The sequence below is a fragment of the Pongo abelii genome, chromosome 18, assembly GCF_028885655.2.
Source record: "Pongo abelii isolate AG06213 chromosome 18, NHGRI_mPonAbe1-v2.0_pri, whole genome shotgun sequence".
Taxonomy (NCBI): Eukaryota; Metazoa; Chordata; class Mammalia; order Primates; family Hominidae; genus Pongo; species Pongo abelii.
The window spans coordinates 8,963,138-8,984,933 of record NC_072003.2 but is presented as its reverse complement, the minus strand read 5'-3'; the positions used below and the strand labels follow the sequence as shown (position 1 = coordinate 8,984,933).

Genomic DNA, 21,796 nt, shown 5'->3' with positions numbered 1-21,796 from the left:
TAAAAGGAACACTCACTTTCAATTGCTGTCACCAGACCATGTTCATGTTGAACCTGGTCTTCCGAGATCATATGACAAAAACGTGTCATTGACAATGAAATTATTCCCACCACCAAACCAAAGGAACAAGGCATGACAAACACAAAATAGTTCTACACTCCCATTCATGAAACATTTATTTCTTCACACGATGGGCAGCAAAATATAAATGTAACCTTATATAAATCGTTGTGGATCTTGTTGCCACCACCACCAAATGAGTGAGGCCATAAAAGTGACCCACTCGTGTGGACTGAGAAGTTTCCTTTGTTGGCAAAACCTCTAGAGGTCCTTTGAGGTAGTTACTCATTAAGCACCTCAAATGATGCTCCAATAAAGCATTTTATTCTCTTATTACTACTAGAGATGGGGTCTTATTATGTTGCCTAGGCTGCTCTCAAACTCCTGGGATCAAGCGATCCTCCCAATTCAGCCTCCCAAAGTGCTGGGATTACAGGTGTAAGCCACTGTGCCTAGCTAATAAAGCAGTTTCAAAATTATGCTTGTGTGGTATTAATGGTGGCAAGGAAAGGAAAGTTTCCACAACCAAACTGGTTTGGCAGATGCTCAGTTAAATTAAACTGGTTACTCTGTTTGAGGAACTCCTTGGGACAATATTCATGAACATTGAGGGACCTCCAAGGCATCTCAGAGAATTTGAGGCTTAAATCAAAGTTTTCACTTTAGAGCACTTTTGAAAATAAATGTTCTACTGGCGAAATAGTGAAATAGGGGAGGGGAAACCTGTGTGTGCTAGGGGGACGTGGGCGTTGGTAGGACTGTAACATGTACATGTTACACATGCTTCCTTCAGCTGGAGTGCATAGGAAAGTAAATCAGCTTAACTAGGGGTAAAGGCTCCCTTTATGATGAAAATATGCAAGGGTCAAGTCTCACTTGGTGCAAAACAGGTGTGCTGGTATATATACATAGAACTTAAATCTTATTTACTGTATAATATTTATAAGAACATTTTAAAATGAAAAACTTGACTCCCTGATTTATATGTTCATCTTTTTTTTTTTTTTTTTGAGACAGAGTCTTCTCTGTCACCCAGGCTGGAGTACAATGGTGCAATCTCAGCTCACTGCAACCTCCATCTCCCAGGTTCAAGCGATTCTCCTGCCTCAGTCTCCCTAGTAGCTGGGACTGCAGGCATGTGCCACCACCCCTGGCTAACTTTTGTATTTTTAGTAGAGATGGGGTTTTGACATGTAGGCCAGGCTGGTCTTGAACCCCTGGCCTCAAGCAATCTGCCTGCCTTGGTCTCCCAAAGTACGGGGATTACAGGTGTGAGCCACCACACCTGGCCACATTCGTCTATTTTTGAAGGGTGGCAGTCGGAGGTCCAGTTTTCTTGAAATGTGACAGTGAAAGTTCATCTCTGGAATTTTAACCACATTGCCCTTTACTAGGTCAAAGTACCTCTTTCTCACATTCAGGTTTTAATTAAAACTCAATCAATTCTCATGGTTTACAAAAAGTACTTTCTTAATTCACTCATAATACTGAAGAAAAAAGGGAATTGCAGCGATAGGGAAAGTAATGTCCTAAAACTCTCACTAATCATCCTCAGTTTGACATTCATCTTATTTGACAGTTTCAGTGCGGGTAATAGACCAAATTTGGAGACTCTAGGCCAGCCACATTCCAATGAATATGTTGACTTTTTTTCTTCCTACAAATTTGTTCAGTTGGTGGTTGCTTTAGCACTGAGAAATAGGTTGAAAAGCTATAACAATAGGTGTGAAATAAATTTCTGATCAGCTCTACTAAGACCAGGGAGGGTTATGTTAGATGTCAGGTATGCTGGCTCTTAATGTTGCATATGAGATTCTTGATTTAATCCCATTCCAGTTTACTCTGGGAACCTACTAAAAAATTACCCAGACAATTGGTTCAATTAGAACCTTGAATTATTTTCATTGGATTTATACTGATTGAGTCCAGATAGCTTTTAAACTTAAAAATGAACAGCCAAGCTAGACCACCATTTGACACACTCAGGATCTAACAAAGCTCATGGCCAAGGCCAGCTAACAGCAGTCATGGAAACAGCACCCATATTTGGAAGAAACTGCCACAACACAGTCAGTGGATATACTGATAGATACAGGGATAGCCCCCTCTATTCTAGGAGATTTCACATTAAAACTGGAAAATTCAGTTAAGTCTTTCCTCCTATGTTAGAGAACTATTCCCCTCCCCAGAATTATCTTGTTAGTAAGGATTTCGCAGCAAACCCACAATCATTGTGATGAGTTTCTCCACCAGTCGGGATTTCATACCTGCAGCAATTTATTGCCATACACAGGCTCTTGATACACTACTCTATAAGGAAACAGAAATGTAATGTTTTCAATGCAAAAATGAAATAAATAAAAGAGAATGCATAAGTCAGACAAATTCCAGAGCAATTCATTTACAAGTTTGCTTCTCTCTTACTTCACCAAGACTTGGGACTGACCCACCAAGCTGAAAAGGGCACTGGGCACGGACAAACATTTTTAGTTGCAAATCTCTGCAACGGAGAGTATCAAGGTGGAGATGGTGATCAAACCCCTTTGTGTTATAATTTGTGTTTATTTCTAAAGAAGAAAAAGATAACTTCATGGCTTCTTGCCTCCTAAAGCATATTCCAACAGTCCAAATTAACTATTTCACATTTATCTCTATCACATGATTGGAATTTTCTGGAATATCTAAGGATTTAAGATGAATGCCTTATTATTGAAGTAGTTAAGAAAACAGCACAGTAGCAGCCATAACTGCATAAATGCCTTTACTTGTTAAATTAATTTCAACTAACAGCAAAATTGCAGTTCATGAATTCATGTATTACATTGAAGCTACGATGGCTACTTTTAATACTTTCAGACTAGAGAATTATGAGTATATATGAGTCTGTGTGCATGTGTGTAAACTAGTGTTAATATATACACATCAAAATGCTATCATTTCTTACAAATCTAGCACTGGCAAGGAAGGTCTCTGTAAAATCCTTGTACGGACTAGGATGCAGTTCATGGGCAAGATTAATCTTCCATGTGAATGGTCACAGTTTGAAATAAAATTCTCCAGTTCCAGGGCAGACACTGAGATGGCTGAACATTTGAAGAGACTGAGGGACGTACCCTATAAAGGCTTGTGCATACTTTTTCCTACATAGCCTGCCTTTCTAGTTTAAATTTGCTTCCTTATGTTAAAAGTCTAAGCTTATGGAGCGATGCCCGAATACATTCTTGTTCCTCTCTCTCCTCCTTTCTCTCCTAGTTCACTGCTTATTTGAATATTTCCAGTACAAATATTATTCTCAGTGGTCTACCCACCTCATTATGCTCTTACTTCTCTCCCTCTTCCTTTCCCGTCTTTCACTGTAGTTTTCAAATTTTGCTCAACTAGAGCAATGACTTGAGTTTGTGGGCTCAGGGCTTAAGCATTAAACTCAGTAGTCAAATCGTGTGGGCTCAAGGCCCAGTGTCAGTGAAGATTTTTGGACAAATTATTTTCTTTTTTCTGGAAGAAAAAAAGTTTCCTGTTGGCCATGCATGGTGGATGACACCTGTAATCCTAGCACTTTGGGAGGCCAAGGCAGGTGGATCACTTGAAGTCAGAAGTTCGAGACCAGCCTGGCCAACATGGTGAAACCCGTCTCTACTAAGAATCCAAAAATTAGCCAGGTGTCGTGGCGCATGCATGTAGTCTCAGCTATCTGGGAGGCTGAGGCAGGAGAATTGCTTGAACCTAGGAGGCAGAGGTTGCAGTGAGCTGAGATCATGCCACTGCACTCCACCCTGGGTGATACAGGGAGGATCTGTCTCCAAAATTTCTCTTTTGGAACAACAAAAAAATAGAGGTAAGTTTCCTGGTTTCAAGGGCTGTGGTGAGGAGAGATGAGGTAATACAGGTAAAATGCTTAATATCTTGTCTCTCCCATTGCAAACACAGCATTCGCCTGATTTCTTGGTGGACTGAGGTCTCCACTATGGTGACTGGGGACGGCAAGTCAAATGCCAATCCTCAGCCACCTCACACTGAAAGCAAGGTCTCAGGAAGAAAGACTAGGGGTTTTTATTTAAAGAATTCCTACTTTCCAGCTTTACATGTTCCCAAAGCTACTGACACATCTCATTCCTGAGTTTAAACATCAGTGAAATGAGGATACCTCTTTGTTTTAAAACATATGGATGGCAGAGTGACCTGAATTCAGAAATGATTGTGTTTAGCCATGGTTTTAACCAGAAACTTGTTATACAGAATTTAGGAATGGTATAAAAATGCACTGGAATCTCAAGACATATTTGCTAGGCGGCCCTCATGGTTGCATCTAATGTTAGGATGCTTAGGATGTTCTTAATAAAAAGGGACAAGGTTAACATTTATATTCTATATCCTCTCACTTTCTCTCTGCTCTTACCATTGTCACACCTCACTATGTTATTCCAGTTTCTATCCATTTGTCAATTCTTTTTAACAGTTCATTATAATTTCTTTCTCTCCCTCTTTTCATTTGTAATAGTTATCTTTTGATCAAATGCTATACTTTTTGATCTCTTTCTGAGAAGGTCAACCAACAAATGTCTTGGTTCAGTTAAGCAATGCTTGTTTTCCACTCCTTGGTCAATTTCTCGCCTCATAAAATCTATAGCTTCAGGGGTCAGGCGTGGTGGGTCACACCTGTAATCCCAGCACTTTGGGAGGCCAAGGCAGGTGCATCTCTTGAGGTCAGGAGTTTGAGACCAGCCTGGCCAACATGGCAAAATCCAATCTCTACTAAAATACATGGATTAGCTGGGCGTGGTGGCGGGTGCCTGTAATCCCAGTTACTCAGGAGGCTGAGGTTGAAGAGCTGCTTGAACCCTGGAAGCAGAGGTTGCACGTGAGCTGAGATCATGCTACTGCGCTCCAGCCTGGGCGACAGAGTGAGATTCCACCTCAAAAAAAATCTATAGCTTCACTTCCAAGTATGAGAGACTCTATAGGTCTAAGAACCTTAGTCTTTGCATTGCAACTCTGTTTGTATAAACTCTACCATTTAGTTTGCTTAACTTGATCCACTTTTTAATTAAAATGAATTTATTTAAAGGTGCACCACTAAGCAATAATAGTGAACATATCAAAAGATTTGTTTCATTATGAAAATTAAATTCCTATCTTTTTATACAAAAGTGTGTGTGTGTTCTGTTCTGTTCTCAGGTAGAAGGGACTCAGATAAAGATCATTCTTATACTCCTTTCTCAGACAACCCCCACGTCCTAACCGATGAGTAGCCAACCACACTGTGCCTGAACCTCTCCACTGTGGCTAGAGGCAGTGGTTTTCCTGCAGGGCTCAGCTCCTGAATAGGATGAAAGCTTTGTCTTTGCCCTCTGCCCAAACGAGCTGTCCTGGTTTTTTCCCTTCGTGTCTGGCTCACAGCATTTCATAACAAGTCTACTCCTTTTGGCAATTTCAGGACATCTGTGATCATCTGTCCCTCTCTGTTCAATCCTCTGTCCTCTGCAAACTTTCAGAAGGGGGTCATTTGAGAGAAGAGGTTGTGGCTTGCCAGTTACAGGGATCATGCAGGTCTTTCAATGACTATGTGCTTTGGCAGAACTAAAAAATGCCCGAGGGCTCCAACCTCAGGTGGTAGGCATGGAAAGACCTTGAAGAACAAAGTACAGGGGAGGGGAGCGAGCAGGTTACCTAGAAAAGCCCAGTAGTTCTGGAATGCAAGCTGTTGAGTTGTTGACCTGCTCTGATATACCGCCAGGATGGAGAACATTTTGAGCAGGAAGAATCTGACAGTATCCTCCTGTGTCTTCCCTAGCAGTGACCAAAGCTTAGAAACTGACTACCCAATAAAATTAAAAAGAAGAGGTTTATGGCTTGGTGCGGTGGCTCACGTCTGTAATCCTAGCACTTTGGGAGACCGAGGCGGATGGATCACTTGAGATCAGGAGTTCAAGACCATCCTGGGCAACATGGTGAAATCCTGTCTCTACTAAAAATACAAAAATTAGCCGGGGTGGTGGTAGGCTCCCAGCTACTTGGGAAGCTGAGGCAGGAGAATTGCTTCCAGGGGGCGGAGGTTGCAGACAGCTGAGATCGCAGCACTGCACTCCAGCCTGGGCGACACAGTGAGACTGTCTCAAAAAATATAATAATAACAAAAAGAGGTTTAAATCTATTAGAGGTATCTGATGTGTCCAACATATATCCCGGGGCCCCTCAGAATTGCCCTAAACCTATTTATTGTGTACTGTTTTTAATGAGATTGAAGGAGTAAGCCAAAATCTTTCTTTAAAGTAGAACCTCATATGACTTTCTAAGAATGTGTTTAACCATCATCTCTTTTAAAAACGAAGCTTGGGGATATTTCCACTCATCAGAACATGCTGGTATCTCAAGGGAGGTAGGGTAGTGGCTTTAAAAAGCACATTCAAGATTATGACATATTTCTAGCTAGGATGAATCTTGTTCTGTATATTCTGTGGTGCAGAACATATTTATATTTCTTAAACTTACGGTCATCAAAGACCTCTTGTTCTGCTGCTGAGCTGGGCAGTGGCGCAGGCTAGTTTCCTGCTGTCCAGTATACACACAGACACACACCAGCAGCAATATGTTAAAGTCATCATCTGACAAAGCAAAATATTCAGGAGGGTCTACAAAATTCTAGAGACTGTTAGAGACAGGACAGAAACATGTGCTGGGTAAACAAATCTCTAAATTCATATTGAGGAACTTTTTCTGCCACCTGATTGCATATGTGATACTTCCCCACTGAAAAATCTTATTGTCATTATAATATAAAGAGTGGGGAAAATGATAATTTCTGGCTGGGGGTCGTGGCCTGAAAAGTTAGAGAAGGGGCAGTTTTATGAACGAACATATGAGACAACTTAGGACTGGAAGAAACTCTGTCCTGTGAAGCTCACCCTGATGCCTCCCGAGCTGCACCACTGCACCCAGTGGGCTTGGCCCAAACATGATGAATGTGTGAGAGACAAAATCTCCTAAAGGAACTAGAAAAGCACAAAGGGACACTTCTGTGGCTTTCTTCCCTGAATAAATTTTCTTTTTTCTCTGTAGTCAAGTGGTTGGCATATTTCCTTCTTCTCACTTTGTTTTTTCTCTATTTGCATTGCTCTGTGGATTTTCTGATGCAGCGATATGCCCCAATCGATACAGACACACACTCGCACTCACTTAAATGAGTCCCTTCTTTCTCCTTATTTGCAGGAGCTCCACAGACCCTGCCTTCAGGCAGCCTCTCCTTCCTGCTACTCAAGAATCTGAGGCCAAGAAGACACCAATTTGACATCTGCATAAGACACCACACATTAATGATTCAATAAATTATTGTCAGTTTGAAGAAACCAAGGCAGGAAGAGGTGGACACTCACTAAATGATTGTGAAATATTTTTAACTAAACTCAGGAAAATCTGCATTTTTTTTTTTTCTTGGGTAGGTGTTGCTGGAGACAGTTTCCATTTTGGTGGATTTTTTAAAAAAGCATTTCTCTATCCCTTGTCTATTCCCTTTCATTTCTAAAGCCCTAAATTCTGCAATGCCAACTACCATTCTGGCTCCTTCCATCTGCAATAATCTACCCATGGGCTGCATGAACTCAAGAGCCAGGACTGGTGATTGGGTTTAGCAGGTGCCTGAGGATATGAATGGGCTTCAAACTGCTCAGCCCCAGCAAGCCTCATAATTTAAAATCTGAAAGTCTGAAAAAAGAGGACATGAGACGGAAAAGCTTAAGTTCCACAAAAAAGAAGAAAATTGATTGATCACTGAGTGAATTAGGACATATGGGTTGTTCACTCATTTTATTATGGGGGAAAAAATACTAACCCACAGATTATAGTAAATATACTTGATGCAATAGTAGAACTCAACTAAGTCTATCATTGATGGAGATAAATACTATATCTCAAAATTGTAATGATTTGAAATTCAAAAGGAATAAAATAATCAGTGCCTTATTCATCTTCTAGTACATGATATCAATTTCATCAGAAATATGATTTTTTTGCTGTCTAGTCTGTAAAACAAATATAATCCCATTGACTGAGGTCTTTTGTAATAAAAACTGTGATTTAGGGAGTATCTCCCAACACTGCCTACTTATTCAAAATTGTGTTTACTCCAAGTCATTTTCATATCATCAATGCTCGTATCATAATGTCGGAGAATAACTACCCCTAGATAAACATAGTTAAATTCTTGTTCTCATTTCTTTTCTAAACATAAACTTAAAGTGTTACTATTTAGCAAGCAATTTTAAGTCAGGTCATTGGGGGAAATGGAATAAAAGGTTAAAGAAAATGGGGGCTCAATGTTCAATTTGACATACATTTTAAGAGAATTAGGAGATGTTTAGGGCTAAACTTGTCCATGCCTAGAGAGAGAAAGAGTGTACCTAAGGCTACTGTCATATTTTAGGGAAAACATCAAAAATATCAGCCATGAAAATATCTTTTAACCCTCTGCAGCTGGTAACTACAGCTGTTATCCTAAATATTATACTAAAAACAAAGAACATATTGAGAACTTGAGAGACAATTTCTTTGTGGGTGAAGTGGCGCCTTTAGTTGGTATGAAAGAAATGCCACCTTTCTGGGGGAATTGCATTTATTCTGAAGTTGATCAAGGGGTAATTCCACCCCACTAAACAGCCAGTGATGTCTGCCATGAGCTCAGGAGCAGAAGGCTTTCTGTCCTGCAAGACAAACCACTGAATTATTTCCTACAGACCAAGGAGAGAAACTCAACTACACCAAGTAGAGAAATTCACAGCAAACTTGTAAAAAGAATGACTCCAGGAGGAAACGGGGACGGCATGCACGTGAATGAATACTTACATAAATGTCTGCACCATAAAATCCATCCTGGTAAACAACACTGCAAGGGTGCACACACAAAGAGAAACATCCATATTAGTGCATTTCCCATGCAGACACACCAACCCCTGCACTGGCGAGGTTAGTCTGGTCACAAGATCCAAAACACAGGAACCGAGGATCGTTTTCACATTGATTAAGGAGGTTGGAGACAACAGCAGTTGAGCAAACCGAGAAAATTAGGCCGGGCTTTGGTGTTGGCCCAGAATCAGGATGTGGTGGTGGCGGTGTGCTAGGTCCCAAACTTCCCACTCTCTCAGGAGTGGGTAAAGAAATGCATGACTTTGAAATGCAAAGAGGACTGAGATTTATTTTAACTGGCCCAGACAGACATGAGCATCTTAACAGGTCGGAGTTGGCAATCAAACCACATAACCCCCTACCCCACAGAGCAAAAACCCAAAACATCTATTTAAAAATAGGATTGTAAAGGTTGAGACACAGATTGCAGCATTCTCAATATGGGCTAGAGCTGAATGGCCTCAGGTGAGCTGGACAACACATATGGTTTCAAAAATTTTCTTCTATATTCATTCACATTGTATTATATTTGGTAATTCCATGTGCATTATTTTACAGTAAATGGAGAATATCTCTAATTGTATGTGGGTGAGCATGGGTACATGTGCAAGAATGTGTTTTGTGTGCAGACATGTCTTCATGTGTACAAGTGCATTGTGTGCATTTTCGTGTGTGTTAATATGGACAAGTGTAGGAATGCATGTTTGTATTTGTCTATAGTGTATACATGTATGTAAACATGTATATATGTATGTGTATACTTATTTATATGTATTTGTGTACTTATATGTACAAGGGTATATACATGTGAATATCTGCATGTTCACATAAATTATATCTAGACTAACCAAAGTCCCACACCTTGATTGAACAAGCCCAATCTGATAGCAGCTCTCTGGTTGCCACCCATATAGTGACCATCCCAGAGAGAAGAGACTTCAGAGGGCTGGGGACAGGGGTTAGGGAATGATTCCCCAGAAGCTTTTTGGTATACTTTGAGTAAAACAACCAGGAAAAGAAGCTCTTAGCTACGTGGTCGTGAGAAACTGATTTATATTTCCTAAGCATGAAAATGAGTTTAACGAGAATCATATGTAGCCTTCACAGGTTTTTGTAAGGATCACAAGGCATCCTGCATATGAAACTGTTTCTAAATGCCTGTTTTTAAAAGGATCGTAGTTATTTGCAATCTTCCCCGATACCTTCCCATGATGTTTCTAGATGAGTTATGATTCCGGCAAAGGACCAACGAGCCCCACCATTGAATGAGGCTGAGGTTCTAATAGAAACACAACTTTAATACCAAAGGATTCCAGCAGGTTTCTGTAGCAGAGTGAACCCACATGTAAGCAAAGCATATTGAGCCAAGGGAAGGCATTTTACAACACACACACACACACACACAGAGTACTGACACACACACGCAGCTGCGACACTGGTTTGCTGGAGAACACTCTAGTGTGCTTCTTAGAGTATTTTGCAGTTGATTGACTAAACTCCAAGTGCCGCTGTCCTTAAAAATGTGGCAGGGATTTCACACTCTAAGGAGGTTGGTAGGAATAGCTTTCAGCTGCTGTTCATATTTAATCCGGGAGGGCTACAGTTCACAAGAGCACTTGTGAAGTGGCATAAAGCCCTAATCCAAGATGCTGAGGTGTGCAGCGTCCTGAGCTATGCTTTGAATTCTTTTTCAACATTTCCAACATAGAGAATGTTGGTTGGGGGGTCAGAAGGGAGAGCCACCCTCTGCCAACAGGACTTGGAACAGGTGTGATGAAAGAGAAGGAGCAACAAATATTTAGTTTGGGTCACAAACCACCGGACTGATCACTTAGCCATATCAAAACAGCTCCATCCCATTCTTTCACGCTGCCATGCCCTTGCACGTGCAATGCCTTGTGCTGGCAATGCCCTTTATTCCAGTATCCTCATCCAAAAGCAGTGAGATGACCATTCAAGAGCCAAGTTAGATGGGAAGCACGTGGGCATTTGAGTCAAGGTGCGGCGTCCTCAATCAACAGCTCAGTGCCTTTGGACATATTACTTGAGATATCTGAACCTCACTTACTCATCTGTTAAAAAGGGAAAATAGGTAAGTGCCTACCTCAAGGAAGGGTCTCGTAAGATAATGCTTGCAAAGGGATGGGTGGCATCATCCTTAACACTGTAGCTCTAACAAGGTCACCATGTCTGAGACCCGGTGCTCACCTGCAGCTGGGTGACTTTTCCCACTATGAACACCAGCATCATTTTTCAGACTCTTATCTGAGCTACTCGTCAATTTCTGCCTCACATTAAAGGTCTGTGTGCATGTGACTCATTGCACCTTAAAAGCTACACCCTGTGGCTTAACTAACATTCTATCTCAATTCCTGACACACTGCTTGTTACCTAGAAGATGGGCAATAACTGGGTGAATAGGGCTCATATTTTAGAGGGAAGGGTGGGCATAAGAAGGTGTCAGAAGGAGATTGAGTCGTTGCTTTACCAGCTCCAGGTAGAATTCAATAATGGGTTGGGAGGAGTCTCAGGTTTGTCTCTGATTTGGCTATTCAGTATTGGTGGCTGTTGTCAATGGAGGAGAAATACGATTAACAGACTCGAACCTGAATTAGGAGACCAGGGCAAGAGACTAGACAGCAGTCTAGAAGTAAACAATATATTTGTCACCAAATATGAAACATATACCTTTAAATATGGGAAATAATGACTTCTAAAGATCTCAACGGTGGAACCTCATCTGTCTCCGATCTTCTGTAAATGATGGAGAGAAGAACTGAGCCCAGGCCTTGGAGGCTGTTCCAACGGGGCACATGGCATGGGTGTGGGCCAAGACTTGGGGTTGTTTGATATGGCTGAGGGTGAGCTCTGGCCACGAAACTGATCCCTTCTTGCATTAAGACAAGTTGTTATGCACCATGGCCAGTTTGGTGCCTCCATGTCAAGCCTATTTGTACCAACATTGCCCAGAGTTGAGGAAAGAACATGCTGTGATGTTTGCTCTTAGGAGTCTCTGCTCAGTAGGGTAACCTGATTGCCATGCTTTGTCCTCCACTGTGGGCTATGGAAAGTTACTTGGGGGATGCTGACATCCTACACTGATGAGACATTGAACCAAAGAAGAACTAGTCTAGCTTTCTCATTGTGAAAAGCTCAAACAAGCCAAATACGTACTATTTCTCTATGACTGAAAGGTTTCCTGTACCCCAACTACTATGCCGAGGCATGAAGACCGAAGCAGCAGGCCCCCTCAGTAAACCTGCCCTCCCAGAGTGTACAGGGAGTGGGACACACAGTCACAAATTATGCATAAAACTGTAGAATCACAGCTGGGATAGATACTGCAGGAGAGAGCAACAGAGGTGCCCTGAATGTGGAATGGAAAGCGGCAGGGCCAGCAGCAGAGATGAGAGAGGCTGAGCAAATGGCACAGAAACCTCAAAGCCTTGGCTCGGTAGAGAGGAGTGAAGAGCTGTCAAGGCAAAGGGTGGTGGGGCGAGGGTACTGCAAGGCAAGACCTATGGCTGGAAGACCCATGGTCTGGCTTCTTGGAGGGCTGGGGGGAAAGGTATAAGCATTAGGGTCTAAATATGGTGGTTTCACAGCGAGAAGATGATTGTAGCTGCCGTTATAAACCCCATCATGAAGGGATTACTTGTTTTCAAAGTGCACATATATTGGAGAGAAATGGAAAGGATGAGTGATCTATCTTTGGGATAACTCTAAAAAATGTGGAAGCAATGTAGTTATCCTCACTGGCAGTGCGAAATAAAGCCACGTAAATGGGAAGCCAATTTTACCAAAACATTGTTTTTCTCCCTAATAGTAACAGCACGAGCACCACTACCCCCACTACTCACATCTGTAGAACACTTACCATGGATCAGTCCCTAGTCTAGACGTTCTGTGCTCATGATCCCACTCAGTCCTTAGAATACCCCTATGAGATGGACAATGTGATCATCGCCTCTTTAGACATGTAGAAACTCAGAGAGGGCTGGGTATTGTCTGAACTGGGATTTGAGCCCAGGGAGTCTGGCTCCACAGTGCAAACTCTTAAGTACTATGGCAGGCAGTGGTGGTCAAACTTGAATGTGTATCAGAATCACCTGGAGGACTTTTGAAACACAGATGGCTGGGCCCCATGCCCAGCCAACAGGTTCTGATTCAATAGATCCGGATGACAGCATCTAAGAGCTTACATTTCTAACAAGTTGACAGATGATGCTGATGCTATTGGTCCCAGGAATATGAGAATCATTGCTCTATGCAACACCATCCTCCAAGTGTTATTGTACTTTACATTTGAGACAAAACTGAAGGTCAGCCTCCTAGGTCATATTCTAATGGAGGAGCTGGTTACAGGAAAGTTATCATCACAAAGCCTCATGCTAGTTTCCAAAAATGTATCCAAATAATTTTTAAAGCCTCATCAAACAGCTGCACTTAAAATATAAGATATGTAGGGAAAGAGGCACAGGGATCCATGTCTGCGGTGCAGCTATAGAGAAATTAACCAGAGAAGAGTTAGGAGAGAAGGGAGTTACCATCGTGCACTAAACAGGTGCACTCCTATTTCAATGCAGAGACGGTCCGTCTAGCCATGCAAAGGTAATTGTATTGTTTGTCAATCACACTGGGACTCAATATGCTTTTGCAAGGACATAATGCAAATGCACATCTTATTTTCTTAGAAAAGTAATACCAGTAGTTAAATATTTGAATGAATGCAAGCAGGGAGTGATTGCACTATAGAAAATTAGTTTACTTTAAAAAAAAAGTATAAAATGCCCAAACTATACAATCTGCTCGTGTAATATAATATATACCAGCCACAAGTATATTCTTATAGAAAAGGCAGTTTACAATTGTTCTACCCTGAGGCCCCTTCCAACTAGAAAATAAACTTTTTTATGTGTCCAAATACTGCTATTTTTTAATGGATATCGGGGGGATCAGAAACTCGCTGGCATTTGTATAGAATTTGGGTGTGTGTGTGCTGTTTGTACGTATTTTCCTAGGGAATTTTTAATCAGATTATTAAAGGCATCTGTGAAAATGTCTTTTCACATTCTTCCCTCCAAAAAAAGGCTTTAAAGACCACTTATTCATGATGTTTGTCTATAAGTTCATGCTATTAAGAGGCTGTTTGGGTTACATTTTGAAACTAGCAAATAAGAAGTCACACTTTGTAAAAAAGAATTCTGCAAAGGAATCTTGTCCAAACTGCAGCCCATAGGCTGCATGTGGCCCAGGACAGCTTTGAATGCAGCCCCAACACAAACTCATTAACTTTCTTAAAACATTATGAGATTCTTTTTTTCTTTTCTCTTTTTTTTTGCTCATCAGCTGCAGTTAGTGTGTGTGTATTTTATGTGTGGCCCAAGTCAATTCTTTCAGTGTGTCCCAGGGAAACCAAAAGATTGGACGCCCCTGTGTGTAAAGTATTCTGAGAATCGGTAATGATGACTTCTGTTCCTAGTATTTATACTAAAAACAGTTCCTAAGCATCAGGTAATACAGGTTGGGGATTTAGATATTTAGAAGATAAAACCAGAAAGCATGACTGATCTGTACACAGAAAGATACGCCCATAGTCCCAGAGACTGTTGTTGGAGGCTTTTTTGGGACTTAACGTGAAAACATTTCCAAAGGATCTATTTGTTCTTCCACTGACCAGCTTTAAGTTTTCTCCTGGGATGTTGTTTTCTTTCTTATACCCCAAATCGTATAGCGTCTTCCCAAATACTTCTCAAGGTAACTCTGGGAAGTTTACACAGATGTATGACAATTACCTGAGAAAGGGCAGAAAATCTTGATCAGAGATACCTGGAGAACAAGACCAAAAGCCTACAGCTGACACTAGTTGCTTAGGCTTAGAATAATAATAAAAACACGGCCAGGGGGCCGTGGCACATGCCTGTAATCCCAGCACTTTGGGAGGCCGAGGTGGGCAGATCACTTGAAGTCAGGAGTTTGAGACCAGCCTGGCCAATATGATGAAACCTTGTCCCTACTAAAAATACAAAAATTAGCTGGGTGTGGTGGCATGTGCTTATAATCCCAGCTACCTGGGCGGCTGAAGACAGGAGAATTGCTTGAACCCAGGAGGAGGAGGTTGCAGTGAGCAGAGATTGTACCACTGCATTTCAGCCTGGGTGACAGAGCAAGACTCCATCTCAAAAATAACTCATGTGATGCTCCATTAGAGCGCCCCATTGTACGCACATGAAATATGCATGGTACATAATAGGTACTCATGGAGTTCCTCTTTGAGGGAGGGGATTGGGATTTAGCTGCTGTTTTCTAACATCAAAGATACTAAGTCTACAGGGTTTGTCTCCAAAGCCTCCACTTGCTGTCTTCATGCATAGATAATCAGCTTGTGAGCTCCCTGAATAGCAATTACCTGATGGGTAATTCCTCCCAAATGTGAGTCATAGGAAGCTAGACTGGGCATTGTGGCTTCTCAATCAATCAAATTGAGTCCAGGATCAAATGCAAGGAGAAATAAGGAAAACTCTACTCTCCTCTGTGACTGTTCCCTACTCAATATTGTATCTTCAATCTACATGTTCCATAAGCAATTTAAATGCCTCAACCATTTCTGTGGCTTGAAGGAAATGGAGGGCTGTGAAACTGCAAGTGCCCCCTAGCAAAGATAAATAATGCATAGAGGGAGAGACATGGGATCTTCTTTTGTACTCAACCACAAGCAAAAGGGGATGTTGAGAAAGAAGACTACGGGTGGTTAATAAAGTCGCTAAGTTCATCAACCTGGAGAACAGTAGGTACAGTTCACTGAATGCATGTCATAGGATGGACCAAGTTGTCACCTTACATGGATTTCCCTACTTCACCCTATATCAGCTCTATGGTGGCAGATATACCCCCCACTCTCGCTTAAGGAAACTGTGTCTACAGATGTTTAGTAAGCTATCCAAGCCAGTATGGGTAGAATAATGGGGCCCAGTCTTATTTACCTTAAATCCAGTGTCTTCCTAGGACGGTAAAATTCCATAGACTATGTAGACATTACTTTCTAACTCTTCACTCAGTCTCATTCAGTTGATGTTGGCAATCAGTTGGAAGTTGGTTGGTTTGGTAAAGGGTTTTCCACTTGTACCTATGATCCCACCGTGGTCCACAACTGTCCCTACCCCTGGAGGAACCATCATGTGTTAATGTCCCAAGAGGTTTCTATTTAGGCATGTGAGACAAAATGGAGCCTCTTCATAACCTATGTTCTTCAGCTGCATGGAAGGGCTTCAGGAAATATCAAGACATGGAAGGAAAAGGCAAATCAATAAAGGGAAATGGATGAATGGCTAGGCGTGGTGGCCCACGCCTATAATCCCAGCACTTTGGGAGGCCCAGGTTGGGGGGATCACCTGAGGTCAGGAGTTCAAGACCAACCTGGCCAACACGGTGAAACCCCATCTGTATTAAAAATACAAAAATTAGCCAGGTGTGGTGGTGGGCACCTGTAATCCCAGCTACTTAGGAGCCTGAGGTGGGAGAATCACTTGAACTCAGGAGGTGGAGGTTGCAGTGAGTCGAGATTGCATCATTGCACTCAAGCCTGGGTGACAGAGTGAGACTCCATCTCCAAAAAAACATTTTTTTAAAGGAAATGGATGTAGGGCACCCTTAGGGACTCTACTCGTGTGACTATCTTTATGTTGGATACCCCCAAGGGTCACACAAGTTTCCACAAAGGTAGCCATGGAGATCCTAAAGGATATTTTCTTCAATCTCCCAGGAGGAAAAAAATGTGGAAGCCATGCATGGACCTAGGACACCTTTTTGACTGGTATTTTAGTAACAATATAGATTCATATTGGATACTTCAGGAAGAACGATTTAGGTTGGTAGATATGCCATCAATTGGTGACAGTGGAAACAAATTCTTAAATGTAGTTTGTTAGGCGACCTCTTAGAAAAGATGGAGATTGCTGGGGGTGTAGGTGGAGGAGGGGGTCACAGGATAAGATTTCACTGTGGCAATTTAGGAAATGTTTGGACTTACATATATCCCATATTTCTTCTCTTCTGGGATGTCTTCTGTAAACACCCAACCTGGGCTAAGGACCTTTCCCCGGTGTTCACACAATACCCTCTTGTATCACTTATCACATTTATTGAAATTGTCGGCTTGTATGTCACCCCCTGCCCCAACCAGAAGAAATACCTCTCAAGGTGCCGTTTGTCTCTTTAGCACACAATAGTGCCTAAAACACGACAGGTGTGAGTCATAGGGTCATAGGGTGAGCTGAACTGGGCTGGGGTAAAGACATCAGTCAAATCTTAGAAGTTTTCCTCCAAAGGACTTTAGAGATAAAAGGCTACAGGAAATCCACTCTCTGGACCACCTGAATCCTGATGATGTTACTTTCTGAAAACAAGTATTTCCAACCTCTTTGCTACTTGCTTTCCGTGAACACAGGGAAACGCTTCTAGCCAACTCCTGCCCTGTGTCCCACTCTGCTCTCTTCCTTTCCAAAAGGAACCATCCCTTGCCATCTCCTGCAGCCTAATCTGTTTATTCCAGAGGAAAAGGAAAACTTTAAGATGGTGGGCTCAAAGTTTTTCATTCCGTGCCAATTCATTCCCGTAAGTTTGTAATCCAGTGAAACACCCAGGCAACCAGATGAATTTCCTTCTTTTTGACCAGTACCTTGCTCTAATAGATTATTGCAGACATGAATGCTTGCAATCTTAGTCCTGCTGGGGTTCCTACTTCTCTGCTGAGAATTTGATCTTGCTTCCAAGTAGGGCTTTAGAATTCCAGCCATACTGTTATCAGCAAGGAGGCATAATCCACCACTATAACCAAACTGATCACAGATATTGCTGGAATATTAAAATTAATTTTCATCCCAAGTAGTTACAAACACATTGTTTCATCATTTGGAAATGCCTGTGTCTCTCCCTGGTGAAACATGGCATTAATTAGTTATGCATGGTTATTCACAGCAAAGAGCATGTTCATTATAAGTTAGCTAATTTTGATTTTACAGCAGGTGTGTTATTCTGAGATGTTTATAAATTGTTCATGTGAGGATAAGCCATATAATTTTCCTCTATTATTTCTTTTGCTGTTTAACATAGTAGTGAGATACTGATGGTAGATATACCAAAACACTTCAACTGCCATGTACTGAGAACAACGTGGTGTAAGTGCAATTTTGCATTTATAGCGTACGAATCTTGCTTTAGTAATTATATGAGCCCAAAGGTAACTTGGGATTTTCTTTTTCCTTCATAACTCAGTACATGATCTTGGGAATAACAAATCTTTATTTTTACATTTCTGGATCCATAAAATGGGCTCATTGCTGTGATACCAGAGATAAAAATTATACTATCAACAATTCCTTATATTACATGGTCACATAAAAGGCTTAAGACATGCAAATACATTTGATAGGCATTAGGGAGAATTTATAGCCAGTTCATTCTTGGTTTGTTACTATCCACCGTCTTTTCAGTTAAAATATGTGTATGTATAGAGAGAGCTCTTGTTTTGTCCAAGAAGCTCAAAGTTGACCCAATTCTAATGACTACACAAGAAATTTGATGGACATTGTCTTACTACTTTTCCTTAATTTTCCCTTCTCTGATGGTTTTACCTACTCTCGTTTCTTTTTACCCTTAACTTTTTTGCGTTTATTTTTGAAACATTTCAAATGCTGTGGTTTAGAATGAATACGTAATGAAAAAAAGTGTTTCCTTTTGTCATGAGTATAATAGATGATCTAGGCTAATGTAGATTTTCTGAAAGATTTACAAGCAACAGAGCTATAAAAAGGGCATTAAACCCTTTTCACACAGTCTTAAATGCAGCCATATTTTCTTCTACACGCCAGGAAGCCAGTCAGTCACTGGCCAGGGAAGCCTCGTGCCAGACTTTGTGGGGATTGCTGAATTTAACATAGAGCAGGGTTTCTCAGCTGCAGCATGACTGACTTTGAGCCTGAGAATTCTTTCTTGTTGGGGGCTGTCAAACAACATCCCTAGACTCCACCCAATAGAGGACATAGCATCTCTCCATTCCTGTTGTGAAAACCAAAAATGTCTCTAGACCTTGCAAATGTCCCCTGGTCTAGGGCCACTGCCTTGGAGGCATCCCTTTCTCCCTGACTGCAGAGGTGCAAGAATATTCTAGGAGGAGCCTTAAAAGAAGGACAGAGGGACTAGCATTTCAAGACTGCCACCAAACACACCACTATCATTTTTTTTCTTTTACTGAGCATTCACACCATTCCTTGACATTCGCCTGGCAATATCAAAGTCTATGCACAGAAGGACCAAATTGGCAATGGGAAACAAACTAATTTGCATTGTCCCCACAGAGGAGAAAGGAAGGCAAATGCCATTTTGGAAAATGCAACTACAACGCATCTTAAGTCCAATTTCATTAATTCTTGTATGTTTGCATGTGACTCAACACCTAATTTTCTCTTTGCAGGCAAAGGTTCGTGAACCAAGATATCCCTGGGGAGGGGAGCAAGACCAGCCCAGTGATTTTTATGTATGAAAATCTCTGCGGAAGAATTCAAGGAGCAAATGTGGTCCAACCTCCTTAATAACCAGATGTTTGCAATCATCAGAAATACATCTTTGGCTGTAACCATTTCTCTGTTCTCCAGCATTCAGTCTCAAAGAGAATTTACATAACAACATGTGACATGTAGAATGCTTAAAGGCACCAACCATGACAGGACAAATTACACTCATTTTTCAATACTCTTAGCAAGGTGCTCCACTGCAGGTGCGCGCTGGGCTGCATGCTGGGGGCGGTTCTGGGGGTGGCGGAGGGGGAATCAAGACCATCATGCGCTCGCAAATAGCTCCGTGCCACTGGGGAGGGAGGGCTGGTGCAGGGAGGCCCACCCAGGAGGCTGCCCCACTTACCCGCCGTAGGCCGGGATCGGAGGCGGGGGCGCCGCGGCCCTGAAGGTGTTGTACACGGTGCGACCGCGGCCTCGCAGGTGCGCCCCTCGGTAGGCGGCCGCAGCGGTGGCTGCTGGATATGGGAAGCCTGGCACTGCGGAGCAAGAGAGGAGAGAGAGAGAGAGAGAGAGAGAGAGAGAGAGCATAGGCTGTCAGATGCACACCCTGCTGTGGAGGGAACTGCCCCGGGAACACTTGTCCCTGAACAGGGCCCCAGCAGGACCCCCGCCTGCTTCCCGGAGTCAGGAGGTTAAAAAGCAGAGAGCAGCACGGTGGCCTGGGTGGGACTCCAGAGAGGATGGGTAGTTACCACAGTGGGCCCTTTGCCCAGGAGAATATGGTGACTGACAAACATTTGCAAAGAATTCTAAATAACGGGAGAAAAGCTCACTGCATGAGTATTTAATTAATGAATTTATTTGAGACAGGGACTGGCTCTGTCCCCCAGGCTGGAGTGCAGTGGTGCAATCATGGCTCACTGCACCCTCGACTTCCAGGGCTCAAGTGATCCTCCTACCTCAGCCTCCCAAGTAGCTGGGACCATAGATAGCAGCGTGCTAACATGCCTGGCTAATTTTTTAATGTTTTGTAGAGATGTGGATCTCCCTATGTTGCCCCGGCTGGCCTTGAAGTCCTGGGTTCAAGCAGTCCTCCTGTCTCCACCTCCCAAAGTGCTGAGATTACAGTTATGCACCAACCACACCCAACCCACATACATATTTTTAAAAGGGCAGATTGCAAGATGTGTGATGTCTTATCAATCACATACCTATGTATATATGTACAGGTGTATTTGCATGCAAAATACACATATGTGAATATGCATGTGTACATGTGTATGAATGTGTGCATGTATATATACATATATGTACATATGCTGATATGAACATATTTGTATACACATATACACAAGTTTCCACATACTAGCAATCTCTGGGGCTGAACTGCATGAGTGGTTTTTATTCATAACTTTCCCCCATCCTATTTTTCCACAGTTTCCTTCATGCACAGATATCACTTGTTAAAACTTCTAATTGAAGTATTCCCACCGACATATGTATGTGGTTTGAGTGCACAAACCACACATGCCATGAGAAACAGCTTATTACCAACATCTCATAAGCCTGCTAAACCCTTGTGCAGCATTTAAAGGCAAAGGCAACCACCACGATTACAAATATGGGAGAAGTCTGGGACCCGGACCCTTAAAAAGAGAATGTCGGGGGCTGGGCACGGTGGCTCATGCCTGTAATCCCAGCACTTTGGGAGGCTGAGGCAGGTGGATCACGAGGTCAGGAGTTCGAGACCAGCCTGGACAATATGGTGAAACCCCATCTCTACTAAAAATACAAAAATTGGTCAGGCGTGGTGGCGCATGCCTGTAATTCCAGCTACTTGGGAGGCTGAGGCAGGAGAATTGCTTGAACCTGGGAGGTGGAGGTTGCAGTGAGCCGAGATGGCACCACTGCATTCCAGCCTGAGTGACAGAGCAAGACCCTGACTGAAATAAGAAGAAGAATGTGGGAAGGGATATCTTCCCTTGGGTAGAATTCTCTGAGCAAGATGAGGAGGTGAGGAGGAGTTAGGAAGGGGAATTAAGCCTGATGATTACCCCAGCCCCCTGATAACTATTGCTGTTTCCTGTCTCTGGGATTCCCTTCCTCCCCTTTCATGCAAATCCTAACTCATCAGGGCCCATGGGGCCAGGAAACCACTTTTGCCTTTAAGTTCAGTTGGCTTCTCTGACTCTCCCAGTGCTCTGACCATACTGACTACGCTTGTCCCATCTCACTAAGTAGCAGGCAAGTTTCCCAAACTGTGTCCACAGAGGATGCCTGATGGTTACCCAAGTCCCCTGATAACCAACACTGTTTCCTCTACCTGG

General features: G+C 42.4%; 1 protein-coding gene across 38 annotated transcripts in view; it reads right to left on the bottom strand.

Annotated features, from left to right (window-relative positions):
• The window catches only part of RBFOX1 (RNA binding fox-1 homolog 1), a 2,503,848-nt gene that overhangs the window by 38,751 nt on the left and 2,443,301 nt on the right, over positions 1-21,796 (bottom strand). For 33 of the 38 annotated variants that reach the window (XM_054533103.2, XM_054533097.1, XM_054533099.1 and 30 more), the window contains 2 exon segments: positions 19,873-20,005; positions 8,896-8,935 (listed from right to left, as the gene is read on the bottom strand). In XM_054533103.2, the coding sequence (XP_054389078.2) occupies positions 8,896-8,935; positions 19,873-20,005 (173 nt within the window). 38 annotated transcript variants of the gene reach the window in all.